Source organism: Lithobates pipiens, unplaced genomic scaffold (genome assembly GCF_037356315.1).
Source record: "Lithobates pipiens isolate NorthernLeopardFrog02 unplaced genomic scaffold, aLitPip1_a1.2 Scaffold_19, whole genome shotgun sequence".
Taxonomy (NCBI): domain Eukaryota; kingdom Metazoa; phylum Chordata; class Amphibia; order Anura; family Ranidae; genus Lithobates; species Lithobates pipiens.
This window is the reverse complement of record NW_027507764.1, coordinates 489199823-489216460: the sequence shown is the minus strand read 5'-3', so window position 1 is coordinate 489216460 and position 16638 is coordinate 489199823. Positions and strand designations below refer to the sequence as shown.

The window sequence follows — 16638 nt, the reverse complement described above, 5'->3', positions numbered from 1 at the left end:
AAGTCAAGTGATCCCTCCAGTCCACTCCAGTCTAAACAGCACTGATGGTCCAGGTCCCAGCCTGCCTTGCTCCCATACCACAGACCCACACACGAGGCTCTGGCCGATCTGCTTGGCTCCATTGCACCATGACAGCACGTGACATGCTCAGGCACCACCGATCAAACTGTAGCAGGCACTCGGATAGTCTCAGCCGGCTCCGAACCAAGCCGAGCATCACAGCCATATTATTTACTGCCAACCTTTTACTTTTACTGGCAGCAGAAAATTGCCTGTTTTTTACTAGCTGCCAGTAAAACTACTGACGGTTGGCAACACTGTCAGATGGACATGTACTAACTTTGCTGTATACCATGCTAAAAGGTGGATGAAGCTGTTTTTTTCTACTGTTTTACTTAAAATAAAAATATTCCTTAGACCAGATCTGTAATTTTGTAAATACATAAAAATCAAATGTATAATATTACTTAAACTCTTCTCACTTCCCTTCTATATCAAAACATTCTCCTGGCAAGTGCCCAGTGCGGGGAGAACATTTATTATTGTTTATTGTTTGTAGCTACAGCCACCCTTGAAATTTGGCCTTGATCTATGGGGTAAATTGGACTGCTGTGGGGTGTATGGATTATTTGATTGGTAACCACTGTGTGTGGTCACCAGTCAATTAATGGACTTGAGTAACTTTTGCACTGCCATAGACATAGCTATTACAACCTTTGCTTTGTTTTATGTTAATCGTGTACATGGTCTTTGTGTGTACATGAGTGACCCAGATTGCTATTCAGCCATCTAATCACTTCCACAAGTAAATGTGGCAGTATGTGATGTGCGGACTGGTGGCTGTGTGTAGACAAGTGGTCCCTTGTCTGTGCAAACATCCCCACTACTGATTTCTGGGCTAACTTTGCTCATCTGTGAGACCAGGACCACTGTGGTTGCATTCAGGGTGAGCTAGGGTGGCAGAGATTGGGTATGTTCATTCCCTACCTACTTGGTGAAGCAGTTAATTAAAAATGCCAGATTGTCTAAGCCCTAAATAATCTGTCTAACATAATTCTAAAGAATTGGAAGCAAAAATGTAGTTACTAGTGAAGGTAAGAATGGATGTATGATTGTGTCTATAGGATAAGACTTGGGAAGTGGACAACAAATACTGCAAAGTGGACTAAGGGCACTCAGTAGAAGACATGCAGCAATTGTCTTGGGTCCTGAGATCTAACCATGCCCCTGCACTTACTGTTATGCAATTTTGAAATTTCAAGTATTGGGGCCCCACTATTTACATCATGTAAAATGTGTGTATAAAGCTAAAAATAAAATAAAGTAATATTTAACAGCTAATATATATCATAAATGCAGGAAACAAAAAAAAAAAGCAAACACCTTTAAGACAATGGCATAGTGTTTTAGTATGCATCTCATATTACCACATTATGAAATACTTTCCTTAGAACAAAGCCCTTCCAGCAGCGCCCGGTCACCACTGAATGGTCAGAGCCGAGATGAGGTCACTCCCACGCATGCACAGGAGCCCTTTGTTTCAGCAAGCTCTGAAGGTCCAGCACAATATGCCGGATCTTCAGAGTGCATGCGCCGGTGATGACAACAGCTGCATGCAGGGTGAATATCTCCTAAACGGTGCAAGTTTAGGAGATATTCATTTTATCTACAGGTAAGCCTATAAAAAGGTATAGGTAAAAATAACAAAGCAGGCTTTACTACTGCTTAACTGCCTTCAGCTCAAAGTAACCCATCACCCACTCACAATGAAATCCCTCAAGCTCCTAATATATCCACTGTTTAAGCAACCATGTTGATTTCTCTCATCTTGCCTGCCTACAGTCTTATCTCCAATACCCTACCCTGCACTGAAACATACCATAGCTGCAAGTTTTGCTTTCCCATCATTGACTGCCATTACCTGTTGTCCCCTCGATTAATTGTAATACCATGCGTAGCTATCATTTTTAGAGTTCAGAAATGTAGTGGATTGAACTCATGGCACAGTTGAATTTCGCAAGGTCGTGTCCCATTCAGTTATTCCATTGCAAGTATTCCCAGCTGTAATATTGCCAAGTAAATTTATGAATCATTTACAAATTATTCCACTGGAGTCCACCACCAAAAGTTCACTACCATATTAAGAGACAATGACAACATGATTGAAGATACCTGTTAAGGACCAAAACTATTGGCTGAAGATGGAAGAGCAAAACTTGAAATCATAGAATGTTTCAGTATGTAGGGTGTAGGGCAAAGTGAGCAGTGTCAGCAAGGGCATTTAAAAAGGGGTATGTTGTGGACTATAGAGGTTTTGTGGGGAAACGGGTGTACTGTAGGGGATTAAAGCTCCAAAATGGAGGGGAAACAAAGATTACTCTGGAGCCTTACCTGATGAAGCTGGGTGCTCCCTGTGTTTCTGTTTTATATTACCTGTGGAATTTAAATACCCTCTACAGTTATTGCAGTTGAGTAGAACACAGAATAATGGTCTAGTAACCCTAGAACAAGTCACATGAGTTTACAAGAGCAAGGAAAAAGTGAAGAAACAATCAGCAATCATTCCATAATTCTGAATGCTATAAAGTGATTAAAGGCTAAATACATCTGACATTAATGGCTACTATGGGTTTCTTCCTATGTCCTAACTATCCTGTACTGTCCTATTAATCAGTCTTAGATGTAACACACCTTCAACAAAAACTTCACTATTTTTAGAATAAACTTGACTTTGTTGTTCTGAAGGCATAAACCTCAAAATGGACTGATATGACAATTTATGAATGGAAGTATTTTAATTGGTAAAGGGTTGCTAAAGAGCTTCTAGGGCCATCTAGCCAAACATTTGAATCTAATGTAGACTGACTTAGGTTAAACTGCTCTGACTCCTGGTGTGAACATCAGACGTACATAAACATAATGTCATCTGTTTCGTTTAATTGGAACACTAAACAGCATGGTGTTGTTCCACAGCTTGACGCAGCATCTGTGGTGCCATTTGATCTTCTGTACGTCGTGTTTGGATTCAAATCAGTGCTGAGAATGAACCGAATGCTAAAGGTAACACATACTCAGCATTCAGAATAGCAATACTTTTTTTCTATGTATGCTTTGGCAAAATATAAACTATGTGAATGTATAAAAACGGATTGAAAGAAAAATGTCCAAAGCAGCTGGGCTGATGGTAAGTTTCTCTAGCAAAACGAGACCTGGAAACAGGTTGCTGTGAGCAAAATACTTTTTTTGGTCATGTTTTTATAAACCAATGATGCTGTGCATGGTTCTGTATTACATTTAATTAAAGAATCTGTCAGGTAAAACACAAAGAAAGCTAAAAAAAAAAAAAAAAACCCTGCACTCTTGGCCAATTGTTCATGGCAATATTCTGACAGGTTAAGCTCCTGCATAGTTCCAAAGTTTCCAATAGTTGCCTCCTGCCTGTTCCTGTTGGCCAGCGATTTAGGTAGTGTATCACAGTAATGAGCCAAGAGGCATGTGTGGGAGCAGCAGGTAGCTACAAGCTCCCAAACTACTTGGAAGTATTTGACCATAACTGCAGGCTTTTAAAAGCTGCTGCAGATATATTTACTTCCTACCTGTATTCTTTTTTAATTTATTTCCATGACAGACTCACCCTAAAGCTGGCCATACATTATTCATTATATTCTTTTTCTTTTAGATGTACCTTCAACTATGTAGTGCAAGGGCCTGCCGATTGCATTGTTTAATGTTTGACCTCATATTATATGGTTTTGGTAAATCTAAACGAAAAGGATACAAGGAAATTGTATAATGTTTAATGTATGATGAAGTCACGTGACGGTGACAAACACGCGCCGGAAAGAGAGAGAGCGACACCGGAAGTGACGTCTGAGCTCACCGCTTGTCTCATGTATATACTGCTGTTTGTTTTATGCTCCAAAGTGTGAGTACCCTGTTACTAGTAAATAAATTAATTCAAGTACAAAATTACTACACTATCAAGTACCATTTTTTATGCTCTGTGAGGTACACCCGCCCTGAGACACTCCGTTTGGGGACGCAAGGAGACCCTTACCATTATTGGGATAATGCTGTAACCTTACAGCTGTAAGGTAAGGGGACACCCACACACCCAACGGAGGGAAAGAAAGGATTGCTACACCTCTTTGCTTGCATGATCCATACAGCACCAACACTAAATCTCGGAATGATTTATTTCTGAAGGTTGCACTGGCAGCATTTGCACATTCACTTTTGTATGGACTTCTCAATCTCTTGTTTATTTAGAAGCACTGGCACTTTATTGTTTGATATTTTTGTTTGGAGAGCTTACACAATTGTATCACATGAATTGCACAGTCAATTAATTTATGTTCATCAGCTGTTACATATATTCATAAGTTTTTCTACTTTCACAGAGACGTTTGGCACTTGGCACTTTTCTGTCATTTGTTATTTTATATTTATGTTTCCTTGTAACATTTGCACAAATAATTTTTGGCACTTGGCACTTTCTTTGTAGTGTTGGAGTATCATATAATCCTATATCATATAGGAAAGATAATTTTTTGGCACACATGTACCTAGCTCCCACTTTACTTGGACTACTGTTTGGCATGATTTTGTCTGAGCACGCATGTTATATAGTGATATTTAAAGTGAATGCTTGTTTGAAGAGGTGATCGATAATTCAGCATATTTGTAATATAAGCTCATTTATATATCTCTATCTATTATTTTTTCTTTCGTCCCACTGGTATACTACCCTTTCTCTCACCCTCTCATTTTCTGTTTTTTATTTTCATCCCTCCCTCTGACTTTCTCCACCTATATACTGCGCGGCACTATTACACCTTCCTCTATACATTTTGGGAGTCTCCCACATGCCATTTTGCAAACTCAAAAGTGCCATTTTGTTTTTTTCGGAAAGTAATGGCTTTCTTCTGGCCACTCTAGCATAAAGCCCAACTCTATGGAGCATATGGCTTATTGTCGTCCTATGTACAGATACTCCAGTCTCTGCTGTGGAACTCTTCAGCTCCTCCAGAGTTACCTTAGGCCTCTGTGCTGCCTCTCTAATTAATGGCCTCCTTGCCCGGTCCGTAAGTTTTGGTGTGCGGCCGTCTCTTGGCAGGTTTTCTGTTGTGCCATGTTCTTTCCATTTGGTTATGATAGATTTGATGGTGCTCCTAGAGATCATAAAAAATTGGGATATTTTTTATATATTATTTTATAACCTAACCCTGACTTGTACTTCTCAACAACATTGTCCCTTGTTTGGAGAGTTCCTTGGTCTTCATGGCAGTGTTTTGTTAATGGTGCCTCTTGCTTAGGTGTTGCAGCCTCTGGGGCCTTTCAAAAAGGTGTGTATATGTAATGACCAATCATGTGACACTTAGATTGCACACAGGTGGACGTCATTTCACTAATTATGTGACTTCTGAAGGTAATTGGTTGCACCAGAGCTTTTTATAGGCTTTATAACAAAGGGGTGAATACAAACGCACATGCCAATTATCTGGTTTTTATTTCTGAAAAATGGTGTTATGTATATATTTTTCTAATTTTACTTCACCATCTTAGACTATTGTGTTCTGTTCCATCACATATAATTCAGATTAAAAAAAACATTGAACTAAAGGCTGTAATGTAATAAAATAGGTAAAAATCCAAGGGGGCGGGGGGGGGGGGGTGAATACTTTTGCAGGGCACTGTACTGAAAGGGCCTTCCTGGTTGCATACAAATTCAAAGTGTTTAGGTTTGACCTCATATTATATGGTTTTAGTGAATCTAAAGGAAAATTGTACAAGAGAATTGTATAATGCATGGCAAGCCCAACATTTGCAATTGCCTAGCTTTTAAATAAGATAAATGGCTCCATGAGAGCCTAGCCACTGCTTCCTGCTTCATGTATATATGCATGTACAATTTCACCCATCAGTCTTTTTACTGATCCCAACCTCTTATCTCCATCAGCTGACTCCTCACCCTGGGCTCCAGACCTGAGAAAGGCCTTGCACGATGAGCACCATTAAGCAACCAGCGTGCACTTTTATTTTACAGCACAAATCCTTTGATAGCTGTTGTGGGCAAGGGCTTAGGCAGAGCTTAGGCACCCATGTGGGGGACAAGTGGACCTGTACTCACTAATGTCTGAACTTCAGGCTGGGAGCTGCGGTTATGTGACAGTCAACATTAAGGCAGGTCTCCTGGGCTTAGACGTGAGGTGCACACTGTAAATTCCTTGCTATATGTGCTGACTCTGATTACACTTTTACACTTCAGGCACTCCCATGCTTAGAGGACACCACTCCCAGATGTGTAGCATTTTGAGGCCATTACCGCTAAGCCTGTACTGGGCTCCACCAATCCAGCAGTTCATGTCACCTCTCTCCCAGTGACACATTCCATGGTTGCTATAGGATGAAGGAAACACTCTCTTTCTTGTTCTGTCCCTGTGCTTGATCTCTTCTCCAGGGGCCCCTATACACACTCTCTTCCATGACTCCAGGCTAGGTCCCTAGGCATTCTGTGCTGTGAGTCCAGTCCTACTGAGCAGGGGACCAGCCACTAATGGGGGTGACAAACGCTTAACTCCCTCCACTATCAAAGGGACTGTTATCCCAGCCAGTCACCCATCTACTGGCTGATTGGCTGACTAATTCTTAGCAACAACACATTACATTCCACTAGACAGTACTCTGTGTATTAGACTCCTGTATTGAACCTTCCTCTAGCTCAGTCCCCTTGTTATGTTGCAAGCATTGTTCTTTAGATTTGCTATGCATGCACCCCTTTGAGAGACTTCAGACCAGGCAATTAAAAGTTAACAGTAACTTTACCGGATCCACAGATGTAGCAAGTAATCCTTAAAGTGATTGTAAAGTTTTTTTGTTTGTTTTTTTTAAATAACAAACATACTATACTTACCTGCTCTGTGCAAGGGTTTTGCACATAGCAGCCCTAAACCTCCTCTTCTGGGGTCCACCGGCAACACTCCTGGCTCCTTCTCCACATTAAGTGCCCCCATGGAGAGCCACATTCCATGACACAGACAGCAGGACTGGGCCCGCCCCCATGTCACTGGATTTGATAGACAACAGCGGGAGCAAATGGCTCCTGCTGCTATGAATATATCAAATGAGGACCAAAGACAGCAGCTGGAGCTGCTGGGCTTGTTCTAGTCATTGGAAAGATCGGATTCCAGGTAAGTAAAAGGGGGGCTCTGGGGGGAAGCTCCACCACAAAAGATTTTTCACCTTAATGCATTAAGGTGAAAAAACTTGAGACATTACAACTCCACAAGGGCAATATGTCCATGATTAGCAGCTACAAGTCCATTAGGTCCTCAGGCTTGAGACTCCAGGAACCCCAACAGGCTCCCCCAGATGGCAGCACAAACCAACAGCCTACATCTTGGCAGTGTTTCCCAGCAGCTTCCCCAGGTCATTTCACTGAGCCATTTTTATTTTGGATCTCTGGAAAATTGGTGGAAAAATCTAGTCAATCTAGTCAATCAATTCCACAGATCCACTGCACATCTGGATTGTAACAATTTGCACCTGGCTGGCTCGGTAAACTTGGAGACCTGAGCACAGACAGGAGAATCAGCACATCTTGAGACAGATAGCTGCACAGCAGAAAAAAACAGTTGTACCTTGCACCTGCCTACACTCTGCTGAATGGAAATGAATCTGGCTCGAGTGCTTCAATCTTCTACTTAAATATTCCACGTAAAACCCAACATCTTGATCTTTAGCTGGGCAGTAGGGATGAGCTTCGTGTTCGAGTCGAACGCGTGTTCGAGTCGAACGCATGTCGGTCGTTCGTGCGTTCGCCGAATTCCGAACGTTTGGGCCGTTCGCGGCAAAATTCGTGTGGCCCACAATGCACTGCGATGGCGCAATGCATTGCTGTCTCACGATTGGCCAAGCATGCACTGTGACCCCGCATGCTTGGCCAATCGCAGCGCCAGCAGCGAGGAGAGCAATGGTTGGACACAGGCATCCTGCCTGTGGCCAATCATAGCTCAGCCTGTGTAGTGCACGCCCCACACTATATAAAGCCGCCTTTCAGGCGGCCTCGTGTAGTGTTTGTTAGCATCTGAAGCAGTGGGTGTTCTGTGTACCTTCAACACAGTTACACACCAATCGTTTTTGGCTGATTTACTATTTTGCTCTTGTGTAGTGGTTACTGTCTGTGCCCTGACCGCAGTATACACCACTATATTCACCTCACCTATATAGCTAGTGATCTAGCTTTAATAATAGAGCTTGCAGTCAGTAGTGTTAGTGCGTGCTGTCTGCGTGCTCTGTACCCAGTACATACCACTATATACACCTACATAGCTGTTCTCTATTTGAGCCCGATTGTCATCTGCTGGAGTTATTGGAAGTTGTGCTGTGCTTCCAGCACAGCACAGTATACATCTGTATATACCCCTTTAACTCTGCTGTTTTCTGGTTATTGTCTGCGTGCCCTGACCGCAGTATACACCGTGATATTCACCTCACCTATATAGCTAGTGGTCCATCTTTAACAATAGAGCTTGCAGTCAGTAGTGTCACTCAGGAGATAGTGCGTGCTGTGTGCGTGCGCTGTACCCAGTACATACCGCTATTATCCACCTACATAGCTGTTCTCTATTTGGGCCCGATTGTCATCTGCGGGAGTTATTGGAAGTTGTGTGTGCCTCCAGCACAGCACAGTATACATCTGTATATACCCCTTTAACTCTGCTGTTTTCTGGTTATTGTCTGCGTGCCCTGACCGCAGTATACACCGTGATATTCACCTCACCTATATAGCTAGTGGTCCATCTTTAACAATAGAGCTTGCAGTCAGTAGTGTCACTCAGGAGATAGTGCGTGCTGTGTGCGTGCTCTGTACCCAGTACATACCGCTATTATCCACCTACATAGCTGTTCTCTATTTGGGCCCGATTGTCATCTGCGGGAGTTATTGGAAGTTGTGTGTGCCTCCAGCACAGCACAGTATACATCTGTATATACCCCTTTAACTCTGCTGTTCTATAAAAAAGGCATCTGCAGGAGTTAGTGGGTGTTGTGTGCCTCCAGCACAATATAAACTACCCAACCACTGTTTTACCCAACTCCCTTCAGGCCATTACCATGTCTTGGAAGGCCAGCAAGGAGAGGCAGACAGGCGCGAGCCGATAAAAGAGGGCAAGCAGGCTCTGTGTCTAGAGACAACAGTGCTGGTCGTGGACGCGGTGCATTGTCATCAGCACGTGGCCATGGGACATGCTTGTCCTTCTTTTCTGCAGCTGGACATGTTGAACCGCAACATGCCAACGACTTGGTAGAGTGGATGACCAAGCCCTCTTCATCCTCCTCATCCTCTCTCACCCAGTCTCAGGGTAGTAGAAAAGCAGCTGCCAACACATCGTCGTCCCTCCTCTCAATGTCATCATCAGTGACTCCTTCCCTAGACCCACCACGTCCTCCTGAGGAGTCTCCTGAACTCTTTGAGCACAGTGTTGGGTACATGCTCCAGGAGGATGCCCAGTGTTTGGTGGGCTCTGATGATGACACTCAGCTAGAGGAAGGCAGTAGCGTGAGCGCAGAGAGAGAGGATGCTCAAGAAGCACAGCAATCTGGTAGTCATGTTCCACAAGCTGCAGCATACTGCCAGGTTTGCTACAGTGATGAAGAGGGAGGGGATGATGAGGGCACTGACTCCACGTGGGTGCCTGGAAGGAGGGAGGAGGAGGAGGAGGAGGAGGAGGAGGAGGCACATGTCCAACGAGGCAGGATGCCCTCCGGGGGCCAGCTTAGGGGCAGCACACCGACGGAATCACACCGCAGAGCTCCGCCTGCGCAGAGCGCTTCCTCTGCGCGTTATTCTAAAAGTTCTTTGGTGTGGGCCTTTTTTGAGACGAGTGCATCAGATCGCACCGCTGCTATTTGCAACATATGTCTCAAGCGTATCTCACGTGGCCAAAACATCAGCGGCTTGGGCACCACATGCTTGACCAGACATATGTTGACCTGCCATGCAGCTCGTTGGCAAGCGTACCTGAAAGACCCACACCAAAGAACAAAGCGGACCTTTCCTTGCTCCTCATCAGCTGGCATCTCTAACCCCACTAGACCTTCAGTCCTCTCTGAAACCTGCTCTGAGAGGAATGAAGGTGTAGAATTAGGTGTGTCACAGCCAAGTGCTTCCGGGAACTCTGCTAGTGGTACATCCACATCCGATTATAGCAGGCAAATGTCCCTGCCCCAGCTGCTGGACCGGCGGAAGAAGTTTACTCCCAGCCATCCACATGCCCAGCGGTTGAATGCTAGCTTGGCTAAATTGCTAGCACTTCAACTGCTGCCTTTTCAGTTGGTAGACTCGGCCCCCTTCCGTGAGTTTGTACAATGTGCGGTTCCTCAGTGGCAGGTCCCCAAACGCCACTTTTTCTCACGGAAGGCGATTCCGGCTCTCTACCGGCATGTGGAAGGCAATGTCCTTGCCTCGCTGGACAGGGCAGTCAGCGGTAAGGTGCATATTACCGCTGACTCATGGTCCAGCAGGCATGGACAGGGACGTTACCTGTCTTTCACGGCCCATTGGGTCACCCTTCTGGCTGCTGGGAAGGATGCAGGACAAGGTGCAGTAGTGTTGGAGGTTGTTCCGCCACCACGCCTCCAAAATGCTACTATTGGTTGTGACACACCTCTCTCCTCCACCCCCTCCTCTTCTTCTTCCTCCATGGCCTCTTCCAGTGCTCTGTCCTCAGAACCAGCGGTGCTCCGTAGGCGTTGCAGGGGCTACGCAAGTACGCAGGCAAAACGATGCCATGCCGTGCTTGCGCTGGTTTGTTTGGGGGACAGGAGCCACACTGGGGCGGATGTTTTGTCAGCTCTGCAGGGGCAGGCCGAGAGGTGGTTGACGCCACGCCAGCTTAAGCCAGGAATGGTGGTTTGCGACAATGGCACCAACCTCCTCTCCGCCCTCCGACAGGGACAACTGACCCATGTGCCCTGTGTAGCTCACGTCCTTAACCTGGTGGTGCAGCGGTTCTTGGGCAGGTACCCCGGCTTACAGGATGTCCTGAAACAGGCCAGGAGAGTCTGTGTGCATTTCCGCAGAGTATTTAATGCCTGTGCTCGGCTGGCTGAGCTCCAAAAGGAGTTGAACCTGCCCAAGAACCGCCTTATATGTGACATGCCCACCAGATGGAACTCAACATTGGCCATGCTGCAGCGGCTGCACACGCAGCAGAGGGCCATCAATGAGTACCTGTGCGACTACGGCACCAGGACAGGGTCAGGGGAGCTTGGTTTTTTCTCACCACGCCAGTGGGGCATGATCAGGGATGCATGCACTGTCCTGTCACCGTTTGAGGAGGCCACAAGGATGGTGAGCAGTGACAGTGCATGCATCAGTGACACTGTACCTCTTGTCCACCTCTTGGAGCATACGCTGCGTGGAATAATGGACAGGGCACTTGAGGCAGAACAGAGGCAGGAAGAGGAGGACTTCCTTGCCTCTCAAGGCCCCCTTTATCCAGACAGTGTTCCTGCTGTGCCACCCATCACACAGGAAGAGGGTGAGGAGGAGGAAGAGGAGGAGGAGGATGATTGTGTCAGCATGGAGGTGGAGGCTGGCACTCAGCATCAGCATCAGCAGCAGCAGTCTTATAGGGATGATTTACAGTCCCAAGAAACACGTGGACTTGTACGTGGCTGGGAGGAGGTAGCTGCGGATCATGTTGTCCTTAGTGACCCAGAGGACTCCGGACCGAATGCCTCAGCTAACCTACGCTGCATGGCCTCCCTGATCCTGCAAAGCCTGCGGAAGGATCCTCGTATTCTTCGGATCAAGGAGAGGGACCATTACTGGCTGGCCACTCTCCTTGATCCACAGTACAAGGGTAAGGTTGCCGACCTTATCTTGCCATCGCAGAGGGAGCAGAGGATGAGACATCTCCGGGAGGCCTTGCAGAAAGCTCTGTGCAACGCGTTCCCAGAGACTGGGAGGTCACAAACTCCTGGTCCTGGACAACGTGTTGCTGAGGCATCAGTCAGAAGGAGCGGTGGAGAAGGTGGCCGTCTGACTGATGCTTTCAGACAATTTTTTAGTCCGCAGCCCCAAGGTATGATTGGTTCCAGCACCCATCGCCAGCGTCTAATTTACATGGTGCAGGAATACCTAGGGGCAAGGTCAGACTTGGACACCTTTCCCACTGAAAATCCTCTGGCTTACTGGGTCTTGAGGATGGATCACTGGCCAGAGCTTGCACAGTATGCAATTGAGCTACTGGCCTGTCCTGCATCCAGCGTTCTTTCGGAACACACCTTCAGTGCTGCTGGTGGCTTCGTTACCGATCACAGGGTGCGCCTGTCCACCGAATCAGTTGATCGACTGACCTTCATCAAGATTAATCAGTCTTGGATCACCCACAGCTACCAAGCACCTGAAGCTGATGTAACCGAATAATTTTTTTTGAAATACCACATCCCTTCAAGACTGCCTATGCTGATGCTGAGTGACTGTCCTGTTATGTTGATTGTCTATCCTTTTCCTCCTCCGCTGATATGTTGGAAGAACATTTTTGGTTCTGGGTGATGCCAGCAGCCCAATTTTTCTGCCCCTGTTTAACAGGGGCGTTTAAGTACAATTTTTGATGCAATGCTTTGCAGCAGGGCTAATTCCTGCAATAAAACTAGAGTGTATGGCAGAGGTTGCAGTGTGATGGCACCAGTGCCTAAGGCCCAATTTTTCTGCCCCTGTTTAACAGGGGCGTTTAAGTCAATTTTTGATGCAATGCTTTGCAGCAGGGCTAATTCCTGCAATAAAACTAGAGTATATGGCAGAGGTTGCAGTGTGATGGCACCAGTGCCTAAGGCCCAATTTTTCTGCCCCTGTTTAACAGGGGTGTTTAAGTACAATTTTAGATGCAATGCTTTGCAGCAGGGCTAATTCCTGCAATAAAACTAGAGTATATGGCAGAGGTTGCAGTGTGATGGCACCAGTGCCTAAGGCCCAATTTTTCTGCCCCTGTTTAACAGGGGCGTTTAAGTACAATTTTTGATGCAATGCTTTGCAGCAGGGCTAATTCCTGCAATAAAACTAGAGTATATGGCAGAGGTTGCAGTGTGATGGCACCAGTGCCTAAGGCCCAATTTTTCTGCCCCTGTTTAACAGGGGCGTTTAAGTAAAATTTTTGATGCAATGCTTTGCAGCAGGGCTAATTCCTGCAATAAAACTACAGTATATGGCAGAGGTTGCAGTGTGATGGCACCAGTGCCTAAGGCCCAATTTTTCTGCCCCTGTTTAACAGGGGCGTTTAAGTACAATTTTTGATGCAATGCTTTGCAGCAGGGCTAATTCCTGCAATAAAACTAGAGTGTATGGCAGAGGTTGCAGTGTGATGGCACCAGTGCCTAAGGCCCAATTTTTCTGCCCCTGTTTAACAGGGGCGTTTAAGTACAATTTTTGATGCAATGCTTTGCAGCAGGGCTAATTCCTGCAATCAAACAAGAGTATATGGGAGAGGTTGCAGTGTGGTGGCACCAGCACCAGTGCCTAAGGCCCAATTTTTCTGCCCCTGTTTAACAGGGGCTTTAAGTACAATTTTTGATGCAATGCTTTGCAGCAGGGCTAATTCCTGCAATAAAACTAGAGTGTATGGCAGAGGTTGCAGTGTGATGGCACCAGTGCCTAAGGCCCAATTTTTCTGCCCCTGTTTAACAGGAGCGTTTAAGTAAAATTTTTGATGCAATGCTTTGCAGCAGGGCTAATTCCTGCAATAAAACTAGAGTATATGGCAGAGGTTGCAGTGTGATGGCACCAGTGCCTAAGGCCCAATTTTTCTGCCCCTGTTTAACAGGGACATGTAATTACAATTCTTGATATAATATTTCACAGCAGGGCGCTCCAGCGCCCACCAAGAGTCACTTTGAGGGCTTACAATGTTGTTGCAAAACCAACACCTTGTTCCGCCATTTCTGCAGAGCATATAGGGCAGGCCCCTACTTTCAAACATCCAATTTACAAACATCTCCTACTTGCAAACGGAAGGAGACAACAGCAAGTGAGATGAAAAAAGATGGACGACAACACAAATTATACATGGGTGATAACCCTTCCCTATGTTTTCCAAAAAGCTTAAAAATAGTTTTTTTGACTGGAGCTACACTTTAAAAATGTACCAGTTGAAAATTACAAACAGATTCAACTTAACACAACAAACCTTCACAGTCCCTGTCTTGTTTGCACCGCCTGTATACTGCTGTTCTGAGTATATAGGGCCTGGGGGCCACACGCATTTCCTTTTTTTTAATATGGGTACGGGGTTCCCCTTAATATGCGTACGAAACCCAAAGGGGCTGGTAATGGGCAGGGAGGGCTACCCATGCCATTTTTCTGAATGATTTTCAACCATATTGCAGGAACCAGATATAACATTAAAACCGCAAGCAGTTTTAAATGGTGTTATTTCCGTTTAATGTCATTTTGTGCAGGGACTGTTCTAAACACGGGAAACACGTGGCACTTCACAGGCATACTACAGACACCCCCCAGGCACCATATTTAAAGGAATATTTCACTTTTTTTTTTCACTTTAATCGTCATTAAAATCAGTGCTCCCGCCAAAACGATAGTTTTTAAAACTTTTTTTTGCAGTGACCCATGTCCCCTGAGGCAGGAGGCAGGTCGCCAAACCCTTTTTAGGACAGTATCTTGCATATTAGCCGTTAAAATTAGCACTTTCCAATTCGAACGTTCGAGTCCCATAGACTTCAATGGGGTTCTAACGTTCGTACCGAACGCGGGGGTCGTTCGCAAGTTCTGGTGCGAACCGAACCGGGGGGTGTTCGGCTCATCCCTACTGGGCAGCAGAGAAGCTGCAAAGCATTAAGGAAATCCAGGAAGTTGTGGAAAAATTCGATCAGCAGTCAAGTAGCAATCAAAACATAACAGAAAATGTTTCATTTAACCTTATATGGGATTATCAAAAATAACTGTTGCTTATGTGGCTATTATAATGCTAATGTTTTAAAATAAAAGGATGTGTTTTGAGTATAGATCTCCTTAGACCTGTAACAGGAAATCAACACAACAAAACATACAGACAGAAAAGTAATCATTGCACAGAAGCAATAGCATTCAGAAGTGACTGCTATCCCACTAGACCCAAAATCAAACATTAATTACAGACGGGGCAATGTTATGTTTATGAGCAACTTTAAAGTATATGTTTTGGATAGAGTGGAGATCAATTGGAACTATTGTCAGGTTGTTATTGATACCTCTGATCCGTTAGGGAGATTCACCCCCTCTATTTGTCCTTTTTACAATTATCATCAATAGTGAAAGTTAAAAAATCCCATATCATGGGTTGCCCCGAGAATAAAAGGAAAATCCTCCAATGGGGACTCTAGTTCTGGGGACCTGGGTGGAGGGGGGGGAGGGCAGGCAATCGATTACCCTTAATTTGCAAAGATTTCCTCTCACTTCCTGTTTTGGCTATGGGACAGCAAGTGAAGGTAAATCTCCCCAGTGGGACACAGATGGCAAAAAAATTCACAGGAGTTATTAAACATGTGCAATTCGTTTTGTTCAGAATTCGTTTTTTGACGAAATTGGACACATTCGTTAATTTGGAAATATTTGAAAACCCTTTTAATACATTTTTCCGAAAATGAAAATTTGTAAATTTGAAAATTTGTAAATTTAAAAATGTAAAAAATTTTGAACATTTGAAAACCCGAAAACAAGAATGAAAATCCAAAAATAAGAACGAAAATCTGAAAATTTGAAAACCTGAAATAATAACTAACTAATAATAACTATTACTAACTATTAAATTCTAGGTATTGGAATTTCCTTTCAAATTTGGCTGTTAGTGAACTTAACGAATACGAATTTATCAGAAGTTACGAATTATCCAAAATAACAAATGCCGCATTTGAACGGATGCAGTGTTGCCAACCTACCAGATTGAAATTTACTGACCTAACACCCAAAATGTCCTGGCAAAGTCAAGTTTTTACTGACATTTCCAAAAGTTACAAAATTACAGTTTTAAGTGCAAATTTTAGTATTTAGGCTACAAACAAGTACAATATGCCATTAGCAATGTGATTTAAGGTAGATATTAGGGCAAAAAACATATTTCTTATTTTATTTTTGATATAGTAAGTAAGTAGCTCAGGGACAGGACTCAGGAGGCAAAGAAATTAGAATAGGAAGGCACACACACACGAAGTTGACTCTTGATCCCTTCAGTCCACTCAAGTCTAAACAGCACTGACAGTCCCGCTCCCGACCTGCCCTGCTCCTGTCCTGCAGATGCACACACGAGGCTCTGGCCGATCTGCTTGGCTCCCTTGCACCATGACATCGCACCACACGCTCGGGCACAGCCTCCACCAGAGCTGCCCGAACACACTGTAGCAGAGACTTGGATGGTCTCGGCCAGCTCTGGACCAGGCCGAACATCACAGCTATATTTTTTACTGGCTGCCAGTAAAAATACTGATAGTTGGCAACACTGAACAGATGTAACGTAACAAATTAATGATAAAAAATAATAATAATAAAAACTTTTTATTATTATTTATTGTTATTAATTTGTTACGTTCCATTAATTTAGATGTGGCATTCGTTATTTCGGATAATTCATAACTTCAGATAAA

The 16638-nt window shown here is 44.5% G+C and overlaps 1 protein-coding gene across 1 annotated transcript in view; it reads left to right on the top strand.

The window, feature by feature from the left end:
- CNGB3 (cyclic nucleotide gated channel subunit beta 3) overlaps positions 1-16638 on the top strand; it is a 534104-nt gene that overhangs the window by 340726 nt on the left and 176740 nt on the right. The window contains exon 11 of the mRNA XM_077492986.1: positions 2974-3060. Within this exon, the coding sequence (XP_077349112.1) occupies positions 2974-3060 (87 nt within the window). The remainder of the gene's footprint in view (positions 1-2973; positions 3061-16638) is intronic.